Source organism: Macaca thibetana, chromosome 7, assembly GCF_024542745.1.
Source record: "Macaca thibetana thibetana isolate TM-01 chromosome 7, ASM2454274v1, whole genome shotgun sequence".
Classification (NCBI taxonomy): Eukaryota; Metazoa; Chordata; class Mammalia; order Primates; family Cercopithecidae; genus Macaca; species Macaca thibetana.
Window position 1 is genome coordinate 127,625,968 of NC_065584.1, and position 15,885 is coordinate 127,641,852.

Sequence of the window (15,885 nt, forward strand, 5' to 3'; positions counted from 1 at the left end):
TCTCGCTCTGTCGCCCAGGCTGGAGTGCAGTGGCCGGATCTCAGCTCACAGCAAGCTCCGCCTCCCGGGTTCACGCCATTCTCCTGCCTCAGCCTCCCGAGTAACTGGGACTACAGGTGCCCGCCACCTTGCCCAGCTAGTTTTTTTTTTGTATTTTTTAGTGGAGACGGGGTTTCACCATGTTAGCCAGGATGGTCTCGATCTCCTGACCTCGTGATCCACCCGTCTCGGCCTCCCAAAGTGCTGGGATTACAGGCTTGAGCCACCGCGCCCAGCCCACAGTACTCTTATTATTATTGGATATTATGCTTGAAAAAGTATTTACTAATTAACTTGTAAAAAATGATACCAAGATGTTTACTTTTGTTTTTAATCACTAATGAAATGGAACGCACACGTGTCAGTTAGGTTTTTTGGTGGGAGCTGGGTATCAGGTTTAGGTATCATACTCTCTGAAAGGGCTTGGTAGCCTAGTCCTGGTTATAACCCTGTTTCTTTGGGACAGATACCCTGGTACCAAATGAGTAGATGGTAGGCTTGACATTAGATTAACAAAATGAGATTTCTACCCTATATTATTTTCCTAAGAGAAAAATCAATACTTCTGGAGTTTCTTCAGAAAGAACTTTGAATCTACCTTACCTATATTTGTCAAAAGAAAATTGATTTTTCTTTCTAAAAAGTAAAAGAATAGTTCCGAATTTCTTACCAGTTCAGTTTTGCTAATTGTCCAACTCCAGAAGCCACCGTTCAGAAAGAAACCAGATCATATAAATAGTGGCTTCTGCAGTTGTACAATATGATGGTTCTGCCTATATGTATATATTTGCAAGTTACAATAAGGTTTTTCTCCTTTACAAAAACAATGACAAACCTCAAACCATGTGTTTTATATATGCTCTCATTTTAGAGTTTTGGCCTTTTCCTTATCCTCCATTACTTCTGTCACAGTTAAGATTGATGGAGTTCATTTAGGCCAGGCTGTTCATGTGTCTGGTCCCATTTTCGTACTGAAGTGGAATCCTAGCAACTACAGTAGTGGGACACATAACATAGAAGTAATCGTCCAGGTAAGTTAGTAATTTATATTTACTATGTAAATGATTAAGCTGTAGCCACAATGAATTCTGGTTTGGAATTTTTTAGTCAATTGGTAATGAAGCTATGTTTAAAAAATAAATTGGGGGCCGGGCGTGGTGGCTCGCGCCTGTAATCCCAGCACTTTGGGAGGCCAAGGCAGGTGGATCACCTAAGCACAGGAGTTCGAGACAAACCTGGGCAAAACAGTGAAACCCCATCTTTACAAAAAAATACAAAAATTGGCTGGGCACGTGGCATGTGCCTGTAGTCTCAGCTACTCAGGAGGCTGAGGCAGGAGAATCCACTTGAGCCCAGGAGGTAGAGATTGCAGTGAGCTGAGATTGCACCACTGTACTCCAGCCTGGGCAACAGAGCCAGACCCTGTCTCAAAATAAACAAAAAAGTGAAAAAATTTGGGCTGAGGCTGGAGGATCGCTTGAGGCCAGTAGTTTGAGACCAGCCAGGGCAACATAGTGAGACCCCATCTCAACAAAAAAATAAAAGTTAGCTGGGCATGGTGGCGTGCATCTGTAGTCCTAGCTACTTGGGAGGCTGAGATGGAATGATCGCTTGAGCCCAGGAGTTCAAGGTTATAGTGAGCTCTGATTGTGCCAGTGCACTCTAGCCTGAGTGACACAGCGAGACCCTATCTCAAAAAAAAAAAAATTGAATACAATGTATTTAGTATATTCTGAAAATGGGCACTCAGGAATAATTCTAATATTAGATTAAAAACTAGGCAGAGGAGAAGAGGAGTGGCCATAGACTCCCTTTTTTTAACCCCAGGAAATCATTATTTTGTTTTCTTCCAACTTTGCCCAGAATCTTTTCATAATAGGGGCAAATTCCCCAGTATACCCAAGGGTAATAGAATAAGTCAGAAAACATGTATTATGTTTCCATGTCTTTGATTGCTGTCTCTAATTATAAGACAATTGTGTCATTATTTGAAAGCTTGAGGACACAGAATTCCAGCGCATCAAAGGCACTTTTTTGTTAAGGGGAATAAGCATTGTTAGCATATGCAGTACCAGTTTGCCTTTTCTTATTCTGATTCAATTTAGGGCATTTAATTTATTAGCACCTGCCAGAGTAGAAAGTAATAATCATTACCAGAATAAAGCAGTTTCATTAAATTCTTTTTTTTTTTTTTTTTTTTTTTTGAGACGGAGTCTCGCTGTGTCACCCAGGCTGGAGTGCAGTGGCCGGATCTCAGCTCACTGCAAGCTCTGCCTCCCGGGTTTTTACGCCATTCTCCTGCCTCAGCCTCCCGAGTAGCCGGGACTACAGGCGCCCGCCACCTCGCCCGGCTAGTTTTTTGTATTTTTTAGTAGAGACGGGGTTTCACCGTGTTAGCCAGGATGGTCTCGAACTCCTGACCTCGTGATCCGCCCGTCTCGGCCTCCCAAAGTGCTGGGATTACAGGCTTGAGCCACCGCGCCCGGCCTTTCATTAAATTCTTAAGACGATAAGCTGTGCTCAGAAATTAGTTTCTTAAACACACACACACACACAGACACACACACACACAACTATCAATTTCTGCAACTTTGTGATTTGATGACAGTTTTTAACTATTTAATCTTCTAATATTGAGACTTAATTTGAAACACCAAATAATTTTTCAGAAAACATATGTAATTATTTTCATTATCTTTTTTATCCTCCCTACAGAAACAGGTTGAGCAGGAAGAAACTATTTACTGAGCTCCCTCTAAGGAGATGCTAGGCACTTAGAATTATTTACTTAATCCGCAAAACAATCCTTTGTCGTGGGTAGTTTTACCCTTGGTTTGTAAATGGAGAAACTTGTACGTCTGCACAAGAGAAGACACTCTGCTACGCCACCCATCTTTAAAATGTTCTGTGTAGAAGGACGAAAAAACTTACAGAAGAAGTAGGAGAGATGGCTGGGGATGAACCCTTAAGGTCTCTCATATTAGAAGAAGTTGGATCATTTTAAAGAGACTTAAAGGTTCATGTGCACCTAGAATAAATTATTGCCTGTCTTTACAGTCACTACAGTCTGGAGTGCCTCAGAACCCCAGTGTATTATTTTCTTAATAAGGTATACATGGCCGGGCGCGGTGGCTCACGCCTGTAATCCCAGCACTTTGGGAGGCCGAGGCGGGCGGATCACAAGGTCAGGAGATCGAGACCACGGTGAAACCCCGTCTCTACTAAAAATACAAAAAATTAGCCGGGCGCGGTTGTGGGCGCCTGTAGTCCCAGCTACTCGGGAGGCTGAGGCAGGAGAATGGCGTGAACCCGGGAGGCGGAGCTTGCAGTGAGCCGAGATCGCGCCACTGCACTCCAGCCTGGGCGACAGAGCGAGACTCCGTCTCAAAAAAAAAAAAAAAAAAAAAAAAAAATAAGGTATACATACAACTTCTGTAGCTTTATGAAGAAAAAAAAACATAGCTTACATTCCTTGAAACATTTCTGACTGCTTAGTTGAATCCTTAGTAAAAATGTAAAATCACATACTTTTAACATTTCTTACAAAGGTATGGAGGTAAAATTTTTACATAATAACATAATAAATCCTGTATATTTAAAGTATACAATTTGATGAATTTTGACATATGTATACATCCTTGAAGTCATCGCCTACAAGCAATATGATACATTCCCCTCAAAAGTTTTCTTGTATCCTTTGTAATCTGTTTTCCTTACATCCTCAATCTCAGGCAAGGACTGATCTGTTTTCTGTTTTCTTATATGTGTAACTTTAAACAACCTACTGAGTATTAAATAGGGAACCTGGTCCCCTCATTCGTTCGTGGGAAAGTTCTGTCCTTTTAAATACAGTAAACTATAGATGAGTCAGATTTGAAACTCAAAGTCTGTGGGAGAAGACACGTGTTTATTATCTAATATTTTACCTACTCATTGTATTTATTGACTATCTATAGGTTCCCTGCAGTCTAGTAGCAACTAGACCTTTAAATCAATTTTCAATGTGGGTCCTGGGCTAGTGGCATCAATATTATCTGGGAACTTGTTAGAAATGGAAATTCTTAGGTCCCATCCAAAACCTACTGAATCAGAAACTTTGGAGATAGGACCCAGCAATCTAGTTTAACAATCTCTCCAAGTGATTCTGATGTCCACTGAAGTTTGAGTACCTGTAGTTTAAGATTATTGTGCCTACTTTGCCAATTTAAAGAGTAGACCCTAGAAAGCTCTAATCTCAAATGTTAGAGAAATCTAGATTCCTGCTTTAAAACAATAACATAATATAAGCACATTTTGAGCAATCAAAGCTTAAAAAACACAAATGTAAGTTCTTATTGTTATTTTAAAAGTTTTTTATAATGGGAAAATTTTAAATATACAAAAGAGATAATATTATAATGAACTCCCATATATCCGTCAGCCAATCTCAACAATTATCAACACATGATCAGTCTTGTTCCTTCTTTATCCCTATCTTCCCTCCCTGTACAATGATGTCATTTCATATATAAAATAATGTCATTTCATATGTAAATATGTCAATATGTATCAGTAAAAGATAAGGACTATTTTGGCCGGGCACGGTGGCTCACGTCTGTAATCCCAGCGCTTTGGAAGCCAAGGCGGGCAGATCACGAGGTCAGGAGATAAGAGACCAACCTGGCTAACACGGTGAAACCCCGTCTCTACTAAAAAATACAAAAAAATGGCTCAAGCCTGTAATCCCAGCACTTTGGGAGGCCGAGACGGGTGGATCACGAGGTCAGCAGATCGAGACCATCCTGGCTAACACGGTGAAACCCCGTCTCTACTAAAAAATACAAAAAACTAGCCGGGCGAAGTGGCGGGCGCCTGTAGTCCCAGCTACTCGGGAGGCTGAGACAGGAGAATGGCTAAACCCGGGAGGCGGAGCTTGCAGTAAGCTGAGATCTGGCCACTGCACTCCAGCCTGGGTGACAGAGCGAGACTCCGTCTCAAAAAAAAAAAAAAAAAAAAAAAAAAAAAAAAATACAAAAAAGTAGCCGGGCCTGGGCGACAGAGGAAGACTCTGTCTCAAAAAAAATCAAAAGATAAGGACTATTTTTAAAAAACTTAACCATGATACCATATCATACTTGGAAGACTAACAGTAATTCTGTAATACCAAACTACCCAGCTAATGTTTGGTTATCCCAATATGTCACATAGATAGATAGACAGAAATATACATAAATAGATATGTACATTTTCATTTGGTTGGTTCAAATCGGAATCCAATCAAGACTCATACATTCCATTTAACTGACTTGTCTCTTTTGTCTCTTTTACTGTATAGATTGCCTCCCTTACCTCCCCCTTCTTTTTTTCCCCCTTAAAATTTATTTGTTTTGGAAACTGAATCTTTGGTCCTGTGGAGTTCCCTGTTTTCTGGATTTTTGCTGTTTTAATCTCTGTGGTATCATTTAACATGTTCCTCTGTCCCCTTCCCCCTTAGTTTCTATAATTGGTAGTTAGATTTAGAGGTTTCATCAGATTTACATCTATTTTTTGGCAAAAGTACTTTATCTGTTTTTTTATGCTTTTAACAGGATACCCATAATATTTGGTTGTCTCTTTTTCTGTAATTTTTTTTTTTTGTTTTTTTTTTTTTTTTTGAGACGGAGTCTCACTCTGTCGCCCGGGCTGGAGTACAGTGGCCGGATCTCAGCTCACTGCAAGCTCCGCCTCCCGGGTTTACGTCATTCTCCTGCCTCAGCCTCCCGAGTAGCTGGGACTATAGGCGCCCACCACCTCGCCCGGCTAGTTTTTTGTATTTTTTTAGTAGAGACGGGGTTTCACTGTGTTAGCCAGGATGGTCTCGATCTCCTGGCCTTGTGATCTGCCCGTCTCGGCCTCCCAAAGTGCTGGGATTACAGGCTTGAGCCACCGCGCCCGGCCTCTTTTTCTGTAATGTTAAGATGGATCAGTGTATTCAGCTTTTGGTAGCCTTATCCACTGGTGTGCTGGTAAATATTTAGCAACCAGCTTGGGGCAAGTTACAGGGGTCAAGGAGAGGGGATCCTGATAGGTAGCATTTCCCTGATTTGTACCAATTCTCATAATATAAATATTTCTACCATGGCTGGTTTTAAACTACCAATGCCATACTAAGTGGCCTGCAAAATTGCTGAAAACTTAACAGTTGGCTCTTGTGAGCAGTCAAGCCAGCTCCAGCACACTGCTGGCTCATCCCTCCATTAGCTTTTCTCCTAAGGGTTTTTAGTAGGCATTGATGATACTTACCTAAATCCATTTTTTTCATTAGAGTTCCAAAATGGTGATATTCAACTTTTCTTTTCTTATTATAGGAATATTAATTAGAACAGTCCTATTAAGAAAAAAATTATCTCATCTATTTGGTACCCAGATATAGAGTTCACACAGGAAATGCAAGATAAATTCTTCTTTCCCCATTGCCCCTTTACTAAACCAGTTTTCAGAATGATGAGTTGGTTCTTTAGTATCTGCCAAAGGTGACTGAGTCTTTTACATTTAGTATTATTATAAATTCAAAGTTTAAAAAATATATTGATGTATGAAAACATACTTGATGTATTTCAGTCCATTGCATTTATTCTTTTCGATGCTCAAATTGTTCCACCTTTGGCTAGTGGGAGCCTCTTCATGTTGACTACTAAGCCCTTTGACACAATCCCAGTAGTCTTTGTTCATTTTCTTACTTTCTGGTTTGATAAGATATTCCAAGCTTTTCTTATGCACTTTTTTCTTTAAATTTTTTTTTAAAGTTTTACTTTCTGTGAGTACATAGTAGGTGTGTTTATCTATGGGTTACATGAGGTGTTTTGATACAGGCACGCAATGCATAATAATCACATCATTGAAAATGGAGTAGTCATCCTCTCAAGCATTCGTCCTTGTTTTACAAACAGTCCAATAACACTCTTTTAGTTATTTATTTATTTATTTTTGAGACGGAGTCTCGCTCTGTCGCCCAGGCTGGAGTGCAGTGGCGCGATCTCGGCTCACTGCAAGCTCCGCCTCCCAGGTTTACGCCATTCTCCTGCCTCAGCCTCCCAAGTAGCTGGGACTACAGGCGCCCGCCACCTCGCCCGTCTAGTTTTTTGTATTTTTGTAGAGACGGGGTTTCACTGTGTTAGCCAGGATGGTCTCGATCTCCTGACCTTGTGATCCGCCCGTCTCGGCCTCCCAAAGTGCTGGGATTACAGGCTTGAGCCACGCGCCCGGCCTCTTTTAGTTATTTTTAAAAGTACAATTAGGTTATTGACTCTAGTCACTCTGTTGTGCTATCAAATAGTAGGTCTTGTTCGTTCTTTCCATCTATGTTTTTTGTACCGATTAACCATCCCCACCTCCCTCCCACTGCCCCCTTACTACCCTTTCCAGCCTCTGGTAACCATCCTTCTACTCTCTGTGTCCATGAGTTCAATTGTTTTGATATTTGGGTCCCATAAGTGAGAACATGTGATGTTTGTCTTTCTGTCCCTGGCTTATTTTACTTACCATAGTGATCTCCAGTTCCATCCATGTTGTGGTAAAAGACAGGATCTTATTCTTTTTTAATGGCTGAATAGTACCCTATTATGTATATATACCTCATTTTCTTTATCCATTCATCTGTTGATGGACACTTAGGTTGCTTCCAAATCTTATTTTGAACAGTGCTGCAGCAAACACGGGAGTGCAGGTATCTCTTCTTGTGCACTTCCTATTCAAGAACCGAAATGAGCTGTTTCCCTAAAGAGCACTGGTTTCTTGTAGTGAGAAATGCTATTTTGAGACCATAATCTGGGCACCAGCCTAGCTAGCTCATTACTGTTAGCTTTGTTGTTATTTCTAGGCCTTTTTAGGGAACAGAGGGAAATACAGATTTTTTTTTTTAAAGGGAAAATAGGTTGTGAGTGCATGCTAATATTTCCTATTTAAATGTAGAATTATAGGTTTTGAACATTTTTTCTTTTTTTCTTTTTTTGACAGAGTCTCACTCTGTCACCCAGGCTGGAATGCAGTGGTGCAATCTTGGCTCACTGCAAGCTGTGCTTCCTGGGTTCAACCAATTCTCCTGCCTCAGCCCTCTGAGTAGCTAGGATTACAGGTGCATACCACCACGCCTGGCTAATTTTTTGCTTTTTTTTTTTTTTTTTTTTTTTTGAGACGGAGTCTCGCTCTGCCGCCCAGGCTGGAGTGCAGTGGCCGGATCTCAGCTCACTGCAAGCTCCGCCTCCCGGGTTTACGCCATTCTCCTGCCTCAGCCTCCTGAGTAGCTGGGACTACAGGCGCCCGCCCCCTCGCCCGGCTATTTTTTTGTATTTTTTAGTAGAGACGGGGTTTCACCATGTTAGCCAGGATGGTCTCGATCTCCCGACCTCGTGATCCGCCCGTCTCGGCCTCCCAAAGTGCTGGGATTACAGGCTTGAGCCACCGCGCCCGGCATTTTTTGCATTTTTAGTAGAGATGGGGTTTCACTATGTTGGCCAGGCTGGTCTCGAATTCCTGGCCTCATGTGATCCGCCTGCCTCTGCCTCCCAAAGTGCTGGGATTACAGGCATGAGCCACCTCACCTGGCCTAAGAAATATTATTAAAAGTACTTATAAGGCCAGCACTTTGGGAGGCCAATGAAGGAAGATTGCTTGAGGCCAGGAGTTCAAGACCAGCTTGGGCAACATAGCAAGACCCCATCTCTAAACTAAATTTAAATATTAGCCAAGCATAGTGGTGTGTGCCTATAGTCTCGCAGCTGAATCAGAAAGATCACTTGACCACAGGAGATGAAAGCTGCAGTGAGCTATGATTGCACCACTGCACGCCAGCCTGGACAACAGACAGAAACCTTGAAAAACAACAACAACAACAAAGTGTAGTTATTAGAAACCTATTCTTATTATAATTTAGAACATTATAAATATTTCCATGTACATGAAAGTTACTTTTCTTCTGTGGTTATTACTAGGATTCTGCTGGAAGAAGTAAGAGTGTTCACCACATATTTTCTGCTCAAGAGAATAACCATCTTAGTTTTGATCCCCTGGCATCATTTATTCTTCGTACTGATCACTACATCATGGTAAGTGAATTCAATTAAACATTGCATATGTTACTGGATTTGGTAAATGCAGAGTCCTAAATAATATGCAGTAGTCCTTCCTTATCCATGGTTTCACTTTCCATTGTTTCAGTTACCCAAGGTCATCCATGGTCTGAAAGTATTATATATAATAAGATATTTTGAGAGACAGAGACCATAGTTCTGTAACTTTTATTATAGTATATTGTTATAGTTGTTCTATTTTATTATTATTGTTGTTGATCTACTGTGCCTAATTTATAAATTAAACTTTATCATAGGTATGTATTTATAGGAAAAAACATAATATATATAGGGTTTGGTACTATCTGTGTTTTCAGGCATCCACTGGAGGGGGGACTTAGAATGTATCCCCTGTGGATAAAGAGGGACTACTATGATCATATGACAAGAAAGTTGAATCTTTTTTTTTTTTTTTTTTTTGAGACGGAGTCTCGCTGTGTCTCCCAGGCTGGAGTGCAGTGGCGTGATCTCGGCTCACTGCAAGCTCCGCCTCCCGGGTTCACGCCATTCTCCCACCTCAGCCTCCCAAGTAGCTGAGACTACAGGCGCCCGCCACCACGCCCGGCTAGTTTTTTGTATTTTTAGTAGAGACGGGGTTTCACCATGTTAGCCAGGATAGTCTCGATCTCCTGACCTCGTGATCCACCCGCCTCGGCCTCCCAAAGTGCTGGGATTACAGGCTTGAGCCACCGCGCCCGGCCGAAAGTTGAATCTTATAAAATTAAAGTTTAGTTATTTGTCTAGAATAATAAAATGCTTTTTAAGTTGATTTGATTTGAATTTAAAGAAGCAGAGGCATGGATGAGTCATTTGGGATGCTATAAAACCAGGATAACTAAGGGAATTATAACTAAGGATATCTAAGGGAATTATAACTAAGGATGCTATCAAATCAGGATGCTATAAAATCAGGATAACTAAGGGAATTATAGGGACTATGCTAACTTGGGTTAAGGCTTTTTAAAGAATATTTCTTCCCATATCAATAATATGTGCTCAATGTAGAAAACATGGAAAATTTAGAAATAAAGTGAAATCAACCACACATCTTTCTTTTATCATAATATCCATTATAACCGTTGTATTTGTCATTATGATACTCTATTTTTCACTCTTATACACACGTGTATATATATATATACACATACATATACACATGTATATATGTATACACACATATATATGTATGTTTTTTTTTGGAGACAGATTTTTGCTCTTATTTCCCAGGCTGGAGTGCAAAGACTGACTTTTTTTTTGATGGGGTCCTCCCAAGTAGCTGAGACTATAGGCACATGCCAGTACAACCAGCTAATTTTTACATTTTTTTTGTAGAGACGGGGTCTTACTTTGTTGCCTAGGCTGGTCTTGAACTCCCGACTTCAAGCAATCCCCCTGCCTCTGCCTCCCAAAATGTTGGAATTACAGGCGTGAATCACTGTGCCCAGCCTTCTCATTGCTCATTAACATCCTTTTCTTTCAGATTGAAGAACTTCCTTTAGCATTTCTTACAGGGCAGGTCTGGTGTTGATGAAATCCCTCAGCTTTTGTTTGTTTGGGAAAGTCTTTATTTCTTCTTCATGTTTGAAGGATATTTTTGCTGGACATAATATTCTAAGATAAAATTATTTTCCTTCTGAATGTGTCAGGCCACTTTCTCCTAGGCTTAAGGTTTCCACTGAGAAGTCTGCTGCCAGACGTGTTGGAGCTCCTTTGTATGTTATTTGTTTCTTTTCTCTTGTTGCTTTTAAGATCCTTTCCTTATCATTGACTTTTGGGAATTTGGTTAGTAAATGCTATGAGGTAGTCTTATTTGGGTTAAAACTTCTTGGTGTCGGCCGGGTGCGGTGGCTCAAGCCTGTAATCCCAGCACTTTGGGAGGCCGAGACGGGTGGATCACGAGGTCAGGAGATCGAGACCATCCTGGCTAACACGGTGAAACCCCGTCTCTACTAAGAAATACAAAAAACTAGCCGGGCGAGGTGGTGGGCGCCTGTAGTCCCAGCTACTTGGGAGGCTGAGGCCGGAGAATGGCGTGAACCCGGGAGGCGGAGCTTGCAGTGAGCTGAGATCTGGCCACTGCACTCTAGCCTGGGCTACAGAGCGAGACTCCGTCTCAAAAAAAAAAAAAAAAAAAAAAAAAAAAAAAAAAAAAAAAAAAAACTTCTTGGTGTTCTATGACCTTCTTGTACCTGAATATTGATATATTTCTTTAGGTTAAAAAAGTTCTCTATTATTATTTTTTTGAATAAACTTCCTACTCTGATCTCTCTCTGTACCTCCTCTTTAAGGCAAATAACTCTTAGATTTGTCCTGTTGAGGCTGTTTTCTAGATCTTGTAGGTATGCTTCATTCTCTTTTTTTTTTTTTCCTTTTTTTCTCCTCTGACTGTGTATTTTCATATAGATGGTCTTTAAGCTCACTAATTCTTTCTTCTACTTGATCAGTTCTGCACATGAGAAACTCTGATGCATTTGTCAGTTTGCCAATTTAATCTTTCAGCTTCAGAATTTCTGCTTGATTTTTAAAAAATTATTGTAATGTCTTCATTAAATTTCTGTGATAAGAGGCCGGGTGTGGTGGCTCACCCCTGTAATCCCAGCACTTTGGGAGGCTGAGGTGGGCAGATCACGAGGTCAGGAGATCAAGACCATCCTGGCTAGCACGGTGAAACCCCGTCTCTACTAAAAATACAAAAAGTAACCAGGTGCAGAGGCGGGCGCCTGTAATCCCAGCTACTTGGGAGGCTGAGGCAGGAGAATGGCATGAACCCAGGAGGCGGAGCTTGTAGTGAGCCAAGATTGTGCCACTGCACTCCAGCCTGGGTGACAGAGCAAGACTCCGTCTCAAAAAAATAAATAGATAAAATAAAAATAAATAAATAAATAAATTTCTGTGATAGGAATCTGAATTCCATTTCTGTGTTTTCATGTAGTTCATTGAGCTTCCTCAAAACAGCTATTCTGAATTCTGTTTGAAAGTTCACGTATCTCTGTCACACCAGGAATGATCACTGGTGCCTTATTTAGTTCATTTGGTGAGGTCATGTTTTCCTGGATGTTCTTGAGGCTTGTGGATGTTTGTCAATGTCTGGGCCTTGAAGAGTTAGGTATTTATTCTAATTTTTGTAGTCTGGGCTTGTTTGTACTCATCCTTCTTGAGGAGGCTTTCCAGGTATTCAAAGACAATTGAGGGTTGTGATCTAAGCCTTTGGTCACTGCAGCCCTATCTGTACAAGGGGGCACCCCAAGCCCAGTAATGCTACAACTCTTGCAGCCTTACATGCGCTTGGTGGGCTTGGGTAAGAACTGGGAGAATTCTCTTGATTACCAGGCAGTCTTTTGTGTTCTTTCCTCACTTTTCCCCAAGCAGAAGGAGCCTCTCGTCTCTTTGCTGGCCTGCCTGGATATGTGGGAGAGGTGACCACGGTTTGTACCGTTCTGGGTCACACCTGAATTCACCATAGTACTGGGTCTTGTCCAAGGTCTGTGGTGACTACTGCTTGGCTACTGCTGATGTTTATTCAAGGCCCAGGGGCTCTTTAGTCAGCAGATGGTGAATCTTGCCAGGACATGGTCTTTCTCTTCAACACAGCAGGTTCTCTTCTGGCCCAGGCTGAGTCTAGAAATGCCAGCCAGGAGTGAGGGCCTGGACTCAGGGCCTTCAGGAATCTGCTCAGTGCTTTATTTTACTGTGGCTGAGCTGGTATCCAGGTGGCAAAACAAAGTCCTCTTTACTTTTCTCTCTTCTTTCCACAAGAGGAAGGAGTCTCTCCTGGAGCTGTACTGTCTGGAGAGTTGGGGGATGGGTGACACAAGTACTCCCCTGGCCACCACAACTGGTGTCTCACAGGGTCACGTGCACTCCATTTCCACTGGCTCTGAGTCCAGCGTAGTACCCAGATTTGCCCAAGCACTGAAGTCCTTGTGACTTGACTGCCTTTCAAGTTTATTCAGGACCCCAGGGCATTTGTTTAGTCATCTGGCGCTGGAGCTAGCTGGAACTCAGGTTCCTACCACTGAGGCAGAGGATTCCCCTCTGGCAAGGGCCAGCTTAAATGCCCCCTCTGTGGGTGCTGGCAGAATTCTGCCCTGTGTTGTGTTCCCCTGTGACAGCACTGAGTTCCAACACAAAGTCCCACAGTCATTTTGCGCTCTCCCATGAGTGCCCAGATGATCTCTGCCACAGAATGGGGGAAAGGTGGTGTAGGCAATGAAGTACTGTGTTGTCTACCCTTTTTAGTGCCTCTTTCCTTGATATGATGTTAAAACCAGGTACTGTGATCACTCATCTGATTTTTGGTTCTTATGAAAGTGCTTTCTTGTGGGGATAGTTGTTCAGTTTGCTGTTCTGACGGGGAAGGGGTGGATGATTGCTGGAGGGTTCTATTTGGCCATCTTGCTATACCTCCTCCAAAAGGGGCTTGTTATGAATAACAATAGGTATTCCTTTTACTTTATCACTCTAAGCTGTTTCAGGAACCAGAGACAAAATCCAAATGTTATAATAATATGCTGCTATCACTGCTATCACTTAGAAAATTACAAGGATTTTAGGAGCTCTGACCAGTGGGGACAAAGACCAAAATATGTATTTCTTCTATCACAGTATCACAGATGCCATTTCCATTTTTGTTAATAAGGCCACTTTAAAAATCTTAACTGAAAGTGTACCCATGTATCTATTTCACATTAACATCTATTTCCCTGCAGGCCCGGATCCTTTTTGTGCTAATTGTGCTGAGCCAGCTCACCATTCTCATTACATTTAGATATCGAGGATACCCAGAGCTTAAAGGTTAGTTATGGTTCCTTTTATTCCTATAAGCCTTGTTCATGGAAAAACCAAACTCCGTAAAATATTTTAAAGAGGTTTATTCTGAGCCAATATGAATGACTATGGCCCAGGGAAAACACAAACTCAAGAAGCCTTGAGTAAATGGTCCTGAGGCAGTTGGATTACAGTCGGGATTTATACATTTTATGGAGGCAGGAGTTATAGGAAAAGACATAGATCAATACACGGAAGGTATGCACTGCTTCGGCCCCAAAAGTTGGGATATCTTGAAGTCGGGGCTCACAGGTTATACGGGGATTCAGAGATTCTTTAATTTGCAGTTGGTTACAGGACTGAGGCTCGGTCTAAAACTTGTCAGCAGAAAGGAATTTCTGTTTACGTTAAGATAAGGATGTTATGTCAGCCACAATATACTGGGTGAAAAATGACCTGTTTAGCAAGATTGATGTCCTGCAGGCATTAGATCTTGTTTATAATTTGGTATCTTGTTGTGACAGAGTCTGTTTTGTCAGTCTTATGATCTCTATTTTAACATTAATGGTGGTCTGTTGTTGTGCCCAAACTCTAAAAGGGAGGGAGTATGACAAGGTATGTCCAACCTCCCTTTCTATCGTGGCTGAGAACTCAATTTTTAAGGTTTCTTTGGGGTCCCCTTGGCCAAGAGACATCCCAAAATTAGTTCAGGGTCAAAAAAGACTTAATTTATAAATTGATCGTTGGTAGGCATGCCAAAGATGTCAAAAGGTTTAAAACACTTGGTCAGAATAAGAATAGATGTCATCGTGAAGTAATAGTCACTCACTTAAACAGAGTGACAATTAAAAGACTTCAAAAACAATACAGAAAGTTCTGTGGCTGTAAACAAACAAACAAAAACCTTTCAAAGCTCAGTTTTCCTAAGAAATATTAAAAAAAAAATAAGGATAATATGAAACATAGGAAATTATCTTGATAAAATGTAAAATCTTTGTTTCTTAGTTCAGCTCCCAAAAAAGTAAAGAAAAAAAACCTTCCTGACGTGTGATTGCTGCTCCTTATGGAAAGCCTATTTAGATAACCTGGAAGTGAAACCTGATGGAAAGATACTTAAATATAGTCAGACATAGGAAGAGCATGCGTCCAAGGTTATATGTATACACTATATTATAGAGGGACATAAACAAGAAAACTAGTACCTTGAGCAGGGGAATACAGGGCTTTTAGAAAAAGCATGGGAAATTTCCTGGTTATGTGGACAATTCAGAAACATCAAGAAAAGCCAAGAGTACAGAATCAAGTTATATTGGAGGAAAACATTGGTCTATAAACTTTAAAGCTGCCATTCAGAAGATGCTTGAAAATTAAATTTTAAAGAAACAGATTTTAGAATTAAGTCAAAACCTCTTGTGGCTGGGCGTGGCGGCTCACACCTGTAATCTCACCACTGTGGTGTGGGAGGCCGAGGTGGGCAGATCACAGGAGATCAGGAGTTTGAGACCAGCCTGGCCGACATGGTGAAACCTCGTCTCTACTAAAAATACAAAAATTAGCCAGGCATGATGGCATGCACCTGTAGTTCTAGCTACTCAGGAGGCTGAGGCATGAGAATTGCTTGAACTCGGGAGGCAGACGTTGCAGTGAGCCGAGATCACGTCGCTGCACTCCAGCTTGGGCAACAGAGTGAGACTCTGTCCTTAAAAAAAAAAAAAAAAGTTCCCTTCAAATTCCAACCATCCTGATGATATAAAACTTCCATTACAGGACCCATCCTTCATAAACCTTCCACAGCTTGCTTAGACCTTCCATTATTCTCCTAAACTTCTAGTCTTTGTCCTATATTTTCCCCCCTTTTATATTAGAATAACTAGTTATTTTACCTTAAGACAAAAAATTACTTAAAAATTTTTTATTCCTTTATATTGAGACCACATAAAATTCTTTCTCATATAAAAATTATTGGTTTCATATTAATAAAATCTTTTTTTTT

The 15,885-nt window shown here is 41.2% G+C and overlaps 2 protein-coding genes across 8 annotated transcripts in view; both read left to right on the forward strand.

Annotated features, from left to right (window-relative positions):
• CCNDBP1 (cyclin D1 binding protein 1) overlaps positions 1 to 15,885 on the forward strand; it is a 507,674-nt gene that overhangs the window by 469,888 nt on the left and 21,901 nt on the right. The window lies entirely within an intron of this gene.
• TMEM62 (transmembrane protein 62) overlaps positions 1 to 15,885 on the forward strand; it is a 48,924-nt gene that overhangs the window by 22,186 nt on the left and 10,853 nt on the right. For all 7 annotated transcript variants that reach the window (XM_050799466.1, XM_050799465.1, XM_050799470.1 and 4 more), the window contains 3 exons: positions 911 to 1,070; positions 8,988 to 9,101; positions 13,835 to 13,919. In XM_050799466.1, coding sequence (XP_050655423.1) covers positions 911 to 1,070; positions 8,988 to 9,101; positions 13,835 to 13,919 — 359 coding nt within the window. The remainder of the gene's footprint in view (positions 1 to 910; positions 1,071 to 8,987; positions 9,102 to 13,834; positions 13,920 to 15,885) is intronic.